Genomic DNA, 15,971 nt, shown 5'->3' on the forward strand with positions numbered 1-15,971 from the left:
AAAAGTAGATGTAGAGGATTAGAAGTTAGGTATACAGATATATAACAAGTTAGTCACATGTAGGAATTAAACACAGTATAAATTCATGAAGATTCAAAATGTTAAGAAATTAATTTGTTGTCAGACCTAGGTCGAACCACTTTACAAATCCAGGGTCAATTTTCTCAATTTAAAAATAGAGGAAATACCAGTTCTGCAAGGGTGTTTTTGAGTATTAAATACTTATGTGAAAGGACTTTGGGAGCTATGAAGCAGAATACAAATAAACAATAATAAAAAATAAAATCATGTAGAGAACCGCCCTTTCCTCTATTTAGGACCTTATCCAAGGAGGCTGGTATAAAACAGGCTAGCTTCATAGATATAAAAAATGTTAATCTCTAAAAAGCAGAGCTCTTAAAAAACAAAACAAAACAAAGCAAATGAAATAAACAATCAAAACAAACTGTCAAATCTAAGAGGCTAGTTCAGGTTTTTTTTCCCCTCCCATTAAGAATAAGCTTATAATATAATATTGATTCAACTGAAGAACAATAGAGTTAATAAATATACAGTTTTTACCATTTGGCATATTCGTCTATGCTAGGCATTTTTAATTTAGTTTATTTATTAGTATTACCAGTGGTAAGTAGTTATCTTATTAATTTGTGAACTTTTACTATACATATAGAATAATCTACAAATAAATAACTTTAAATACATTTATTTTATTACATAAATTTGGAAGTAGCCAGATTGCTGAATGACAACTAATTAAAATTTTTCATTTATTAGCCCTTGGTAGCAACAAATTGCAGCAAGTCTTAAATGAAATATTGAACATGAAGTAGAAATAACAAGCTTGCCTCCTAATAGGATGTACAGTTTTACTTAAACGATTCAAAAAACATATACTACAAAGATTAATAAGAATTCTAGATACCCTGATATTACATGGATAACACTACCACCACCAGTAACAACTATGATAGTAGTAAAAACAAAAAATCAAATATATATTAAATATTTATTAAAGATCATTCTGAACTTGGAATGATCTCAAGCCCCTTTCATGAATAATTCTATTTAATACTCAAGAAACTTATTAACTCATTTAAAAATATTTAAAGTACAGAGATGGAAACATTTATAAAATGAAAATTCCCTTCTTTATCAGAATACCACAGTGAAATCTTAAGATTAATTAGATTGGTTAGATTCTTTTTATAGTGTTTCTATTATCACATCTTTATTTGCTCTTAGTGTTGAAGACCTCACCTCAATACTTACTATACATATTTTTGTTTGCTTGTTTTCAAATTTAAATTTGTTACATAAGTATAGGAAAGGGAATAAAAAATATTGCAATAGTGGTTTGTATATTTTCTTTCGTGTTTTATTTTTTTCACTTTTTTTGTGTCATCCTTTTCACTTATGTTGGTGGTACATTTTCCCCTTCTTCTTCACTCTTCTTTTCATTTTCTTATTTTTCCTCTTCTTTCTCCTTTTCTTTTTCCTCCTCCTCCTCCTCTTTCTCCTCTTTCTCCTCTTCCTCCTCTTCCTCTTCATTTTCATTTTCCTCCTCCATTTCCTCTTCCTCTTCTTCCTCCTTTTCTCTCTCTGCTTCAGATTCCTCAGGGGTAAATGTCATCTGTTGTTCCAATAAGATATTTGGAAACTGAGGCTGTACTATCCAAACAATTATGACACACACCACCAAACTTATCATTCTCAGAAAGAAAATAAATGCGCACAGTGGGTCACACACAATTGGCCGGGGCACTTCCCACCTCGGATACCAAAATCGGTAATCTGTAAATAAAGAAGCAATTGAAAGCTGGACTTCACATAAAATAGTTAAATTTTTTAAGAAACAAAGGACAACAATACATACATATGGCTTGGTCACGATCTGCATTACCTAGGAAAAAAAAAAGAAAGTCCATAAAAATTATATAAAATTTATTCTTTCTCTAGAACACAACTTATCCAACAATAGTGATGTCTTCTCCTACTTCTCAGGCATCATGCCATCATCTTTGATGTCCTCCCTTCTACCAGTAGCTAATTGTAGTGTACAATATATTTTCTTTTAGTAAAAGTGAGCCTGGTCTGCTAGAGAGAGTATGGAAAGATAGATGTGGATTCTAGTGCTAATTCTGCCTCTAAATCATTGGCCTTATATGAGTCCATTTCTGCCCTCTAAGGATTGTTTGAGATCCAGCACTCTAGGACTCCCCAGTGCCTCTTATTCTCATCTTTCTTTTCTCCTCAGATCACTAAAAAATTAATCTTATGAATGTACTCACTTTCCTCTCTTAATTCTTATGTCAGAAGCTTTCACATTGCTTTACATTTCCCAGATGGCAAAGTTAACTCCACTGCCTGGCATATGATGTTTTTAGCTATCTAGTCCAATATGACAATAATACGTTTCAAGAAAAAAAAACTCCCTTTCTTCTGCTCACCTGGACAGAGAGAGTCAGACAATCATTCCTGAATTCCCCTAGGAAGGAGAGTGGGAGGATAAATGAGTTCTCACAAATAGAGAGCCTAGTGGCAACAAAAGACTTTATCTTGCAGTGATATTACTTTAGGGAAAAATTTAGAACTCATTCTTCAGACACCTTGGAGATAAACTGACCTTCTGTTGGATCTTTGAGGTTATTTTAGCCTTTTGTGCTTGGTCTTACTTCATATTTTATGTAACGATTTCTATGTTAGAGCTTCTTTAAAAAAATATTTCACCATATGGTATTTTCACCTCATTTGGTGTATGTGTTATTAATCTCTTAGCATGATGTAATAACGTTTCTTCTTTGCTCCTTTCTTCACTTCACATCACTAATTTTTATAAAATATTTAAATACATTTACAATTATTGCATTGATTAGTTTATCAGCTTTAAATTGTATATTTTAGTATCTTTGGCCTTAGCTATAAACAATGAAGAAACAAGGATGTTTTTTCTACCTCTTTTTATTTTTTTATTTTAAAGATGTGGGGTACAATTCAGGGTTAGGTATACCAACTGTTCATTATGCAGGCACCCTTGTTGATGAGGTGTACCCCTTGCTGGCAGCTTCCCATTACTGCCAATCCCACCCTCCCTTCCCCTGGCAGTATCCCACTGCCAATCTCTTTCTTATAGTATGAGGATAGTTATTCAAGTTGGTTTATGAGTGAGAACATATGGTACTCTTTTTTGTTTCTGTGATAGGTCACTGAGTATGATAGATTCTAAATCCATCCAAATTGCTACAAAGTCCATATGTTTGTCCTTCTTTTATGGCTGCATAATATTCCATTTTGTATATGTATCACATTTTAAAAATCCAGTTCAGTTTCAATGGGCAGCATGGTTGGGTCCATGTTTTTGTTATTGTGAATAGTGCTGCAACAAACGTGTGAGCCGGCATCTTTTTTGTAGAATGATTTGAGTTCCTCTTGGTAAATTCCCAGTAGGAGGATTGCTGGGTCATATGGAAGGTTAATTTCTAGTTCTTTCAAAAATTGCCAAACTATTTTCCAAAGAGGTTGCACTAGTTTGCATTCCCACCAGCAGTGTAAAAGCATTCCTTTTTCTCCGCATCCTGTTTGTTTGTTTTTATTAATGATGGTCATTCTTACTGGGGTTAGGTGGTATCTCAATGTGGGCTTGATTTGCATTTCTCTGATGATGAGTGAGACTGAGCACTTTTTCATGTGTCAGTTGGCTGCCCGTATATCTTCTGAGAAGTGTCTATTCATGTCTTTTGCCCACTTTTTAAAGAGGCTGTTTGTTTTTTTCCTTTCGGCATATTTGAGTTCCTTGCAGAATCTGGATGTGAGGCCTTCGTCTGATATACAGTTGGCAAATATTTTTTCCCACTCTGTAGGCTGTTTCCCTACTCTCTTGATGGTATATTTTGCTTTGCAGAATCTTTTCACTTTGATGAAGTCCCACTTGTCTATCATATCTCTTATGGCATGAACACTTGGGGTTTTGATCAGAAATTGGTTGCCAGTTCCAATTTCCATAAGGATGTCTCCTGCATTTTCTAAGGTTCTTATAGTTTGAGGCTTTATATTTAGTTCTTTGATCCACTAAGAGTTGATTTTTGTGTATGGTGATAGGTTAGGAGTACTGTTTCAATCTCCTGCATGTGATCAGCCAGTTTTCCCAGCATCATTTACTCAATAGGTTTCTCCTCTTCCCAATGGTTATTGTCAGAGGTTTTGTCAAAAATGAGTTGGTTGAGAAATTGAGGTTTTGCTTCTGGAATCTCTATTCTGTTCCATTGTTTCGTATGCCTGTTCTTGTAGCAATACCAGGCTGTTTTTGATTATTGTAGCCTTTCAGTAAACCTTAAAGTCTGGCGGGGCTCGGTGGCTCAGTCTGTAATCCCGCGCCTTTGGGAGGCTGAGGTGAGTGGATTGCCTGAGCCTACGGGTTCGAGACCCGCCTGGGCAGCGAGACCTCATCTCTACAATAAATCAAAAAATCAGCTGGGCGTGGTAGCGCATGCTTGTATTTCCGGCTACTTGGAAGGCTGAGGTGGAAGGATCGCTGGAGCCCAGCAGGTCGAGGCTGTGGTGGCCGGGAGCGGCCACTGCACTCCAGTCTGGGTGACAGAGTGAGACTCCAACTCAAAAACAAAACAAACAAAACAAAAAAACCTTAAAGTCTGGAAGTGTGATACCTCCTGCTTTGTTTCTTTTGCTAAGGATTGTTTTGGCTGTTCGTGGTCATTTATATTTCCATATATTGAATCTGTAGATTGCCTTCTCTACCTCTTTCTTCTCCTCTCAAATTTTATTTGTTTTGTAATTATAATCCTCAGATTATTTTAGTCTTAGCCTATCAATTAAGGTTCAATGTTCACAGAAATTTCTTGCACTGCAGTTTTTTCATTCAGCTCTTCTATTTGGTGAAGCTTGTCCTCCAGGAGTTTATTAAGGAAGCAGTAATGAGAACTGTATACCAAAAGTAACTGCATGATCCCCAAGTATTTCTCGATTTGCTTACACTTGAATAATAGGCTTGGGTGTATATAAATCCTTGATTGACACTTCTTGTATTAAGAGCATATAGGTATCACTCCACTGTCTCTTACATTGACTGTTATGGTAGAGAAGTTTTGATGCCAGACTGAACTTTCCCCTCTATGTGGGAATGTCAATTGCCAAAGTGGCATTACCATCACACCAGTGAAAAGTCAATTTTGCATTGTGGAACTGAAATCAAAAACTACACACAACTCTTTTCTCTTTATAGCTTCAGATTATAGCTTGCCAATGATAAAAACACAAGTGAAATTTGGAAGATGTAAGAAAAGTGGAGACTATTATTTCCTAGAGGTGGTGGTAAGCCAGACAGACTTGGATGAATGTAAGTGACTTCTTATAGAACAGTGACTTCTTGTTAAAATGGGGAACTCTCTGCCTTGTTGCCATTTCTCTGCCTTTTTGTGGCCACTTTCCTGATCTTCGCTCCCTTAATGTCAAACACATTACTGCCAAAATACTTAGAGTGGCTGTTTTTCTGATTCAGTCCAGACTGTTAGGCTTTCTCTCTCTCTTTCTCTCTTTCTTTCTGAGTTGGAGTTTCAGTCTGTCACCCAGGCTGAAGTGCAGTAGCATGCTCATGGCCACTACAGTCTTGACCTGCTGGGCTCAGGTGATCCTTCTACCTCAGCCTTCCAAGTGGTTGGAACTACAGGCATGCGCCACCACGCCAGGCTAATTTTTGATTTATTTTAGCAATGAGGTCTCACCAAGTTCCCCAGGCTGGTCTTGAACCCCTGGGATCAGGCAATCCTCTCATCTTGGCCTCCCAAAGTGCTGGATTTATAGGTGTGAGCCATCACTCCCAGCCCAGACTGTTTAGCTTTCTAAAAATTGATCTTACATATTTGCTTAGATGCTTAAAAGATTCTTCCTTTTCCATTGAAGACCAATAACTTATTAGGTTATATCTGCTATGTTGACTATTTTATTTCACTTTTTCATGGCACATGGTGTGCAATGTTTAGATTCAAGTGTTTTTATTTATGTAAAGTTTGTTTTACATTTACATATCTACATCTAGGTTTTTTTTCTATTTCATCATGTGCTTCTAATAACCAGTAAGGTCGACTAGACAGAGTCCTACCTCATCCAAACTCAGGAGAAAAAAAACTTCATCCTGTTAAAAATGCCTTCAGGATACATGTGTCAAACATTTGAAGTCCTTGGGAGAGAGTCTAGATGCAGGAATGGAATGTATCATGGTGGCCAGTTTAATCTGCTTCCTTTTTTTTCCATCATGTTTTAGCAGATAATAATAAGGCTTATTAATATGGAAAATGCTTGGAGTTTTTGAAAACTTCAAGGCTTTAGAAGCTCCCGCTGAGGAACCTAGGCAAAGATCAGACAAATTCTTTTTATTTTTAATTTTTGTAGAGATGGTGGGGGTGAGGGTCTCACTATGTTACCCAGGCTGGTCTCAAAATCCTGGTATCAAGTGATCCTTCTGGTTCAGTCTCCTAAAGTTCTGTGACTACAGACATGAACCACCATGCCCAGCTCAGACAAAATCTTTACTGTCAAAACCTACCTTTCTCCTATCACTGCAAAGCCAGTCAGATTAGGAAGCAATATCCCAGCCTCAATCGGCAGCTCTCATCCCTAATTATTTACAGATAGGCTTCCTTTTGCAAAACTTGAACTGCAACTTTAAAACAAAAGCCAAAACACATTTTGTTTCACAAAATTGCTTTACCAGGGGATTTATTTGGGCTTAAACTCCCCAGGCATTTGAAATATAATAATAGCACCACATTATTGTGTGCTTGCTACAAGCCCATCCTGCACGTGGAGAGCACAGTCACTAAAAGTTTTGAAAACTGAACTTTTACATTTTTAAAAATTTCTTTTTTATTTAAAAGATATAGGGTAAAATTCAGGATTAGGTAGATAAGGGGTCATTGTACAGGTAAAGTTTGGGTCTCCCTTTGGTTCCCACTGAAAACTGAACTTTGAAACCCAGCCCACAGAAGACAGGTCAGAACTTATGGCTAGGCAGATCAGGTACCAAAGCAATAATTCACCCTTCTCCATAAAATTTAAACAAGATTAAGTGTCTCATAATAAACTATTTAAAATTTTAGGACATGTTTTAATCACAAAAATCTTAACTTAAATGAGAAAAGGCAAGTAATAACCATGGATGACAAGATTAAAATAAAAAGTATCAGTCAAGAAATAGGAAATATGACAAAGAACTAAATAGAAACTTTAGAACTGACAAACACAAAAAAACCCCGAAAGGGCTCAGTAGCAAACTAGAGATGACAGATGAAAGAGTCTGTGTACATGAAGATAAATCAACAGAAGTGATCCAATATGAAAGACAGAAAAGAAAAAAAGATTTAAAAAAAAATCAAGAGAGTTTCAGGGCACCTGTGGAACAGCAACAAAAGTTCTAACTTTCATGTCATCAGAGTCTCAGAAAGGAAACAAGAGTAATGCTGACAAAAATATTTGAAGAAATAATACATGAAAACTTTCCAAGTTTGGAGGGGGAAAAAATAAACCTAGAAATTCAAGAAGCCAAGTGTATATACAGCAGAATAAATCCAAAGAAATCTACATGCAGAAATATCGTAATCAAACTGCTGGAAATTAAAGACTAATAATAATAATAACAATAATAAAAGGAGCCAGAAGAAATTGACATTGCTTATAAGGAAACAAAGAACTAAATGACTGTGGATTTCTCATCAGAAACCATAAAGGCCAGAAGGAAGTGGCATAGGATTTCTGAGGTGCTAAATGTAAATAAATAAATAAACAAACAAAACTCTCAAGGCATTTTATATCCAGTAGAAATAGCCTCTAGGAATGAAGAAGAAATGCAGACATCTTCAAATAAAGACACTATAAGGGAATTTGTAGCCAGCAGGTCTGTTTTAAAATAATTGCTAAAGTAAATTCTTCATAGATAAGGTAAATGATACCAGGAAAAGATCAGAATAGCAGGAATGAAGGAAGAGTACAATAGGCTATTTTTTCCCTCTTAGGTTCTTTATCATATATTTGAGAATTTAAAATAAAAGCATGTTATTGGTGGCATTTTATTGTATTTAGATAAAATATGTAAGACAAGATATATGGGAAAGGTGATAGGATCTATATGGTGGTAAGTTGTCTACATTCCAATTGAAGTGGCCAACTATTGAGGCTAAATAGGCTGTAAAAAGCTAAGTATGCATGTTATTATCCCTAAAGAAATCACTAAAAAATGTATACAGGGATATGTCAAAGTCACAATAGACAAATTAAATGGAATATTTAAAAAATGTTCAAATAACCTGAAGAAAGGCATAAAAAAGGAAATAGCAATCAAAAAAGAGGAAAAATTTCCTGAAAATAAATACCAAAATAGTGGAACAAAATCATAAACATATTAATAATTATATTTAATGTAAGTGGTGAGAACATACCAATTAAAAGAGACTGTCAGAATGGATTAAAAAACGTGACTCAACTACATGGAATCTATAAAAAACTCACTTGAAATATAATACAGGTAATTTAAAAACAAACATAAATGAACATAAACCTGAAGTAGTTATATTAATATAGACAAAATAGATTTCATAGCAAATAAATCATATTAGGGATAAAGAGGGCTATTACATATTGATAAAATGGTCTATTCACCAAGAAACTACAATAAATCTCTATTTTTTATTATTTATTTATTTTTTAATTTTTAAGTTGGAGTCTCACTCTGTCACCCAGGCTGCAGGGCAGTGGCATGCTTCCAACCACTGCAGCCTCCACCTGCTGGGCTCCTGCGATCCTTCTGCCTCACCCTTCCAAGTAGCTGGAACTACAGGCGCACACTATCATGACTGGCTAGTTTTTGATTTATTGTAGAGACGAGGTCTTGCCAAGTTGCCTGGGTGGGTCTCGAACCCGCGGGCTCAGGAAATCCTCTCGCCTTGGCCTCCCAAAATGCTGGGATTACAGGCTGAGCCACCGAGCCTGGCCACCATAATAAATCTTATGGTGTGTGCACTTAACAACAGAATTTCTGACAGAACTGAGAGGAGAAATGTAAAAATCAACAATTACAGTCAGAGACTTTGATATCTCTCTCTCAAAAATTGATAGAACAACTAGGCAGAAAATAATCAAGAATACAGAAGGACTGAACAACACCATCAACCAACAGAATCAAGTTGACATTTATAAAATACTACACTCAACAATAGTAGAATCATACTATTTTTAAACAGCCACAGAACACATACCAATGTAGAACATAACTCAGGCTAAAAACAAACCTTAATAGATATAAAAAACGTGAAATCCATATATAGTATGTTCTCTGACCACAATGAAATCAAACTAGAAATGAATAACAAAATTGTTTTTAAATGCAACAAAACCAAAACATGAAGTATGAAGGGATAACTCTATAAAACATTTACAGAATCTATTATTTTGAAAACTATAAAATATTTTGGTAAAAGAACTCAAAGAATACCCCCAACAAATGAAAAAAACAAGTTGTGTCTAGCGTTTGGAAGACTCAAAATAGCCAATGTTCATTATCTCCAAATTAAGTATAGTTTAATATAGCTTCTATCAAAATCCAAGGAAGATGTTTTGTAGACACAGATACCCTTCTCTTCTTGTCTTTCTTCTGTTTCTCCCCATTCTCTTTCAGTATTTCTCATTGTTTTTCCTCCCAGGATTTCATCCTTAGTAGTGTACTACTTTTCTCTATGAATATGTGTTATACCCAGGTGAGTTCTTCCTTTTTAATATTTTTAGCCTCATCTATATACTAATGATTCTCAAATATAGCCCTGATCTGTACCTTAAGCTTACTAGTCTTATCTATTGAGATCTTAAATAGGTATCTAAAGTTAATAATGATCAAAATTGAACCTGTTGTCTACTTTATTTTGCTTCCCATCTTCATATAACTCATGTCTCAAGTCTCAATTAATTGTATCAGTAGTCATCCAAACTCCAAATTTGATATTTATCTTAAATTCTCTCTTCTTTTGATCACTAGACAGATTAGTTTCTAAGATTTGATAATTCTGATCCATAAATGTTAAATTGATCTCCTCATCTATTTCTCTTACAAATACTTTAATATGAACCTGCTTTTTTCCTCTGGCCTATAATAAAAGCCTCCAAACAGATTTACTTTCCTAAGATTTTATAACTTTTTTTAAAATAAAAATTTTGAAATAATCCCTAATTTACAAAATAGTTTCAGTACAGTACAAGTTTTATTTTGAACAATTGGAATCCAAGTTGTCAGCCTGATGCCTAATCATCCCAGATTACTTAGTGTGCATGTTCTACAAACAAGGACAACTTTCTACATAACCACAGTATTGTTATCAAAATCAATAAATTAACACTGTAACATTACCACCATCTAACCTACAGACCTCATTTAATTTTTGCCAGTTGTACCAATAGTGTCCTTTGTAGTGTCCTGCTCAGAACCATGCATTACATTGTTTTCATTTTCTACATTCTTTCTTTGATTTTCATGATCTTCACATTTTTGAAGATAAATGGCCTGTTATTTTTTGAACAAGTCTTCAATTAAAAAACTTAAAAAAAAATTTTAACTTTATTTTATTTAAAGGTGTGGGATACAAGTCAGGATTAGGTACATGAGTGGTTTACAAGCAGGTGAAGTTTGGGCCTCCATCTGGACCTCACTTCACCTGGTTTAGGATTTGGCACCCTTAGTAAGGTTATGTGCCCCTTTCTCCCTCCCCTGGCACTGTCCTGCTACTGCTGAGCCCTCTCTCCTAGTATTGTGATTAATGTTCAGGACCCGCTTATAAGTGAGAACATTTGGTATTCAGTTCTTTATTCTTGTGATAGATTACTGAGCATGATGGACTCTAAAGCCAACTAAGTTTCTGCAAAGTCCATAATTTTGTTTTCCTTTATGGCTGCATAAAGGCTGCATATAGTACCACATTTTCTTAATCGAGTTCACTTTCAATGGGAAGCAGATTTGGTTCCATGTTTTTGCTATTGTGCAACAATGTACATGCATGTGAAGGTGTCTTTTTTGTAGAACTATTTGTGTTCCTCTGGGTATATTCCCAGGAGGGGGATTGCTGGGTCATATAGAAGGTCAATCTATAGTTCTTTTAAAAATTTCCCCAATGTTTTCAAGAGATGTTTTACTAGTTTGCACTAGTAAACAGTGTAGAAGTGTTCCCTTTTCTCTGCACCCGTACCAGCATATGTTGTTTTTTGATTTATTGATGACAGCCATCCTTACTGGTGCTAGGTGGTACCTCAATGTGGTTTTGATTTGCATTTCTCTGATGATTCGTGGGGCTGAGCATTTTTTCATGTATCTGTTCGCTGTTCATATGTCTTCTTTTGAGAAGTATCTATTCCTGTCTTTTGCCCACTTTTTTTATAGGGCTGTTTGTTTGGGTTTTTTTTGGCTCATTTGAGTTCCTTGTAGATCCTGGAAGTTAGGCCTTTGTCAAATTACAGTTGGCAAATATTTTTTCCCATTCTGTGGGCTGTCTCCCCACTCTCAATGGTTTCTTTTGCTTTGCAGAAGTTTTTCAGCTTGATGATGTCCACTTGTCTATCTTATCTTTTATGGAATGTGCTTTTGGGGTTATGATCAGGAATTGGTTGCCAGTTCCAATGTGCATAAGGGTATCTCCTGTGTTTTCTAAGATTCTTATAGTTTGAGGTTTTACATTTAGGTCTTTGATCCATTTTGTGTTGATATTTTTGTGTATGGTGATAGGTAGAGGTCCTGTTTCATTCTTCTGCACGTGGTCAGTCAGTTTTCCCAGCACCATTTCCTGAATAGGGTCTCTTCTCCCCAGTGGTTGTTGGTGGAGGCTTTATCAAAGATGAGTTGAGAAATCGAGGTTTTGCTTCCAGAATCTCTATCCTGTTCCATTGGTCTATATGACTACTCCTGTATCAATACCAGGCTGCTTTGATTTTGTAGCCTTATAATAAAGTTTGAAGTCTGAATGTGTGATACCTCCTACTTTGCTTCTTTTGCTGAGGATTGTTTTGGCTATTCATTCTCATTGTTTTCATATGAATTTCTGTATTATCCTTTCCAGGTCTGAGAAAAATGATGTTGGTAATTTAATGGGTATTGCGTTGAATCTGTAAATGGCCTTAGGTAGGATGGTCATTTTAACAATATTGATTTTTCCAATTCATAAGCATGGACTATTTTTCCATTTGTTTGTGTCTTCCTTGACTTCTTTGAGCAGGGTTTTGTAGTTTTCATTGTAAAGGTCTTTCACTTCTCTGGTTAGGAAGATGCCAAGGTATTTCATTTTTGTGTGGCTATTGTGAGTGGGATTGTGCTTTTTGTTTGGTTCTCTGCCTGTTTGTTGTTGGTCTATAAAAATGTCTTTTGCACAGTGATTTTTTTAATGCTGAGAGTTTACCAAAGTCATTTATCAATGCTAGGAGTGTTTTGATAAATTCCCTTTGGTTTTCTAGGCATAGGATCATATCATCTGCAAAGAGGGATAGCTTAATTTTCTCTTTTCCTATTTGGATACCCCTGATTTCTTTCTCTTGCCTGATTGCTCTATCTAGGACTTTCAATACTATGTTGAACAGGAGATATGAGAGTGGGCAGCCTTTTCTTGCTCTGGTTTTCAAAGGAAATGTTTCCAAATTTTGTCAGTTGAGCAGCATATTGGCTGTGGGCTTACCAAAGATAGCTTTTACTGTTTTGAGAAATGTTCCTTCTGCGCCCAAATGTTCAAGGGTTTTTATCAAGAAGGGAGGCTGGATTTTGTCAAAAACATTTTCTTGATCATGTATTTCTTGTTTTTACAATTGTTGATGTACTGAAATATATTTACAGCTTTTTTTGTTGAACCAACTAGCATCACAGGCATGAAGTCAACTTGGTCATGGTGAATGATTCTTGAAATGTGTTGTTGGTTCCTATTGCTAGGATCTTGTACAGAATTTTTGCATCTACATTCATCATGGAGATTGGTCTGTAGTTCTCTTTCCTTGATGGGTCTTTTCCATGTTTGGTATTAATGTGATGTCAACTTCATAAAATGATTTGGGGAGAGTTCCATCTTTCTCAATTTCCCAGAATACTTTTGATAGGATTGATATCATCTCCTCTTTGCATTTTTTTGTAGAATTTGGTTGGGAAGCCATCATTTTTTTGTGGGAAGTTTTTTTATGGCAAAGTCAATTTCCTGGAGTGTTATTGGTCTGTTGAGGGTTTCAATTTCTTCTTGTGTCAACCTAGGAAGGTTGTATGATGTTAGAAAGTCCTCCACTTCATTTAAGTTCTTGAGTTTGTTTCCATACACGTGTGCATGGTACACTCTAATAATCTTTTGAATTTCTTTGGGATCAGTTGTAACTTTATCTTTTGCATTTCTAGTTGTGTTTATTTGGGCTTTTTTTTCTCTTTTTCTTGGTCAATCTGGCTAGGGGTCTGTCAATCTTATTTATTCTTTCAAAAGAACCAGTTTTTGTTTTGTTGATTTTTTTTTTCTATGATATTTTTGTCTTCTGTGTTCTGTGGTTGGGTCTTTACCTTGGTGATGTAAATGCTTCTACTGAAGTTAGGGTTTTGGCAGTCTTGCCTTTCCAGCTCCATTGGGTGTGATATTAGGATGTTTACTTGTGATCCTTCTGTTTTCTTGAAGTATGTGTGTAGGGCTATATATTTCCCTCTTGGTATTATTTTCACGGCATCCCAGAGGTTCTGGTAAGATGTGCCTTGTTTTCGTTTGTTTCCAGGAATCTTTTAATTTCTGTCTTGATTTCTATGTTGACCCAGGAGTTGTTCAGTGATGTGTTGTTTAGTGCCCATGTCTTTGTGTGTTTTGGGGGAATCTTGTTGGTGTTGATGTTTATTTTTATTACACTGTGGTCTGAGAAGATGCATGGTTATTATTTTGGTCTTATGGAATTTGTTTATGTTTGATTTATGGACAAAAATGTGGTCAATCTTGGAGTATGTTCCATGTGGTGATGAGTAGAATGTATATTTTATGGTTGTAGGATGAAGTGTTCTGTAGATATCTATTAAATCTATTTGATCAAACATCAAGTTGAGGTTCCAGATCTCCTTATTAATTTCTTGTTCAATTATCTATCCAAAGTTGTTAGTGGGGTATTTAAATCCCCAGTTATGATAGTGTTAGAGTCAATGTCCTCTTTTAGTTTATGAAGTTTTTGCTTTATAAATCCTGGTGCTCCTGTATTTGGTGCATGTATGTTTAGGATAGATATATCTTGCTAGTGAATCGAGCCCTTTATCATGATGTAGTGTCCTTCTGTATCCTTTTAAATTTTTGATAGCTTGAAGGCTGTTTTGTCTGATATTAGACTCACAACTTCTGCATTTTTGTTTTCCATTTGCCTGAAAGTTTGTTTTCCACCCTCTAACTTTGAGTCTGTGGGTGTCCTTTTAAGTGAGATGTGTTTCCTGGAGGTAGCATATTGTTGAGTCATGCTTTTTAAATATACTTTGCTAGTCTATGTCTTTTTAGTGGTGCATTAGGCATTCACATTCAGTCTGATTATTGAAATGTGAGAGTTTATCCCTGCCATGAGGCTCTTAAATAACTTAAAATTCTGCAGACATGTATGCTCTGCTGTTTCTGTGTTTTCCTGTACTCTTGTGAAGTGCAGATGGTTTTTTTCTTTAATCTCCAATTTTTAAAACAAATCTGCGATTTGGACTTACTTGATGTTTCCTTGTGACTGAGTAGGTTATGAACCTTTGCTAGAAATGCCATAGAGGTAATGTCATGCTCTTCCCATTGTGACCTCTCAGGTAGAGTATGGTTTTCCCATTACTAATGACATTCACTTTGACCACCTGATGTGATGCTTGCTAGGCAGCTCCACTGTGATGTTTCTTTCCCCATTAGTAACTAAATATTTTTATGGGGACTTACTTTGTTACTAGTTGAATATACTATTTCTTATCAAACTTTTAATTTACATCAAGATGAATTTATATTTTCCTATTTTATCCAATGGATTATAGTTGAATATTTTTATAATTATGTCAGTGTTCACACTGTCTCAGATGTGACCAGTAGAAGGCCTTTAAGATGGTATGTGTCCTTCTTGTTGAATGGTCCCATCATTCTTTAAGCACTTTCTTGCTTTCAAGCATAAAAAGATGTTCTGAATTCATCTCATAATTTCCTTCTGTCAGTCCTGGAATCAGGTTTTTCTCCAGTGAGCTCTAGTTCCTTTGCTTGAACACTAGAATTTAGAAATAAAGATCTGAGTGCTGGTTGTGCTCATTGCTTTGGGAGTCAGTTTCTCCAAAGTCCTGTCAGAGCTGGAGTACATATGTATATAAATATACAAATGCACCCATTTGTATCTATGTTTATTTATTACAATTCTTAATTTTCCATACCTCTAATTCCAATTTACCACAAGAAGATTCATGCTTGTTTCCTTCCTTTACATATTTGTCCTCCATTTCTGACAGTGAGAAAACTAGCCTCCATTATCCTTAATTTATATACTTATTTGATCAATCTCCCAGTATAGTTCCAATCTGCCATCATTGCCTCTAACTCCATCCACACAGGTTTTCTCCTTATCCTACTTGAACTCAGACACTCCACAATAGGCTGGTAGAGTGGCCAGATTTAGCAAATAAAAATAAAGGATGACAGGTTTAATTTGATTTTCATAAAACACTAATTTTTCTTAGTGTGAATATTTCCAATGCAATATTTAGAATGTATTAATACTAAAAATCTGCTGTTTATCTGAGATTCAAATTTAACTCAGTGTCCTGTATTTATTTGTCAACCTACAGGCTGGCCCTCCACTTGGACACCCTTTCACCCTGCTCAGATTTTGAAACCCAGCTCTGGGCTTCTCCCATGTGTGAATTTCCTCTTTATTCAACTAGAACCCTGATCCCAACCATGCCAGATCATCTTCCCCATATTAAAGCCCTCCTCACC

At 35.5% G+C, this 15,971-nt stretch overlaps 1 protein-coding gene across 1 annotated transcript in view; it reads right to left on the reverse strand.

Moving 5' to 3' along the window:
- Positions 1-1,462: 1,462 nt before the first annotated feature.
- LOC103255131 (GLI pathogenesis related 1 like 2) overlaps positions 1,463-15,971 on the reverse strand; it is a gene marked incomplete at its 5' end in the record, with an annotated part of 15,807 nt that continues 1,298 nt past the window's right edge. Inside the window, 2 exons of the mRNA XM_008053098.1 lie at positions 1,463-1,791; positions 1,874-1,900. Coding sequence (XP_008051289.1) covers positions 1,463-1,791; positions 1,874-1,900 — 356 coding nt within the window. The remainder of the gene's footprint in view (positions 1,792-1,873; positions 1,901-15,971) is intronic.

This window comes from Carlito syrichta, unplaced genomic scaffold (genome assembly GCF_000164805.1).
Source record: "Carlito syrichta isolate Samal-C Ts95f unplaced genomic scaffold, Tarsius_syrichta-2.0.1 Scaffold287855, whole genome shotgun sequence".
NCBI lineage: Eukaryota > Metazoa > Chordata > Mammalia > Primates > Tarsiidae > Carlito > Carlito syrichta.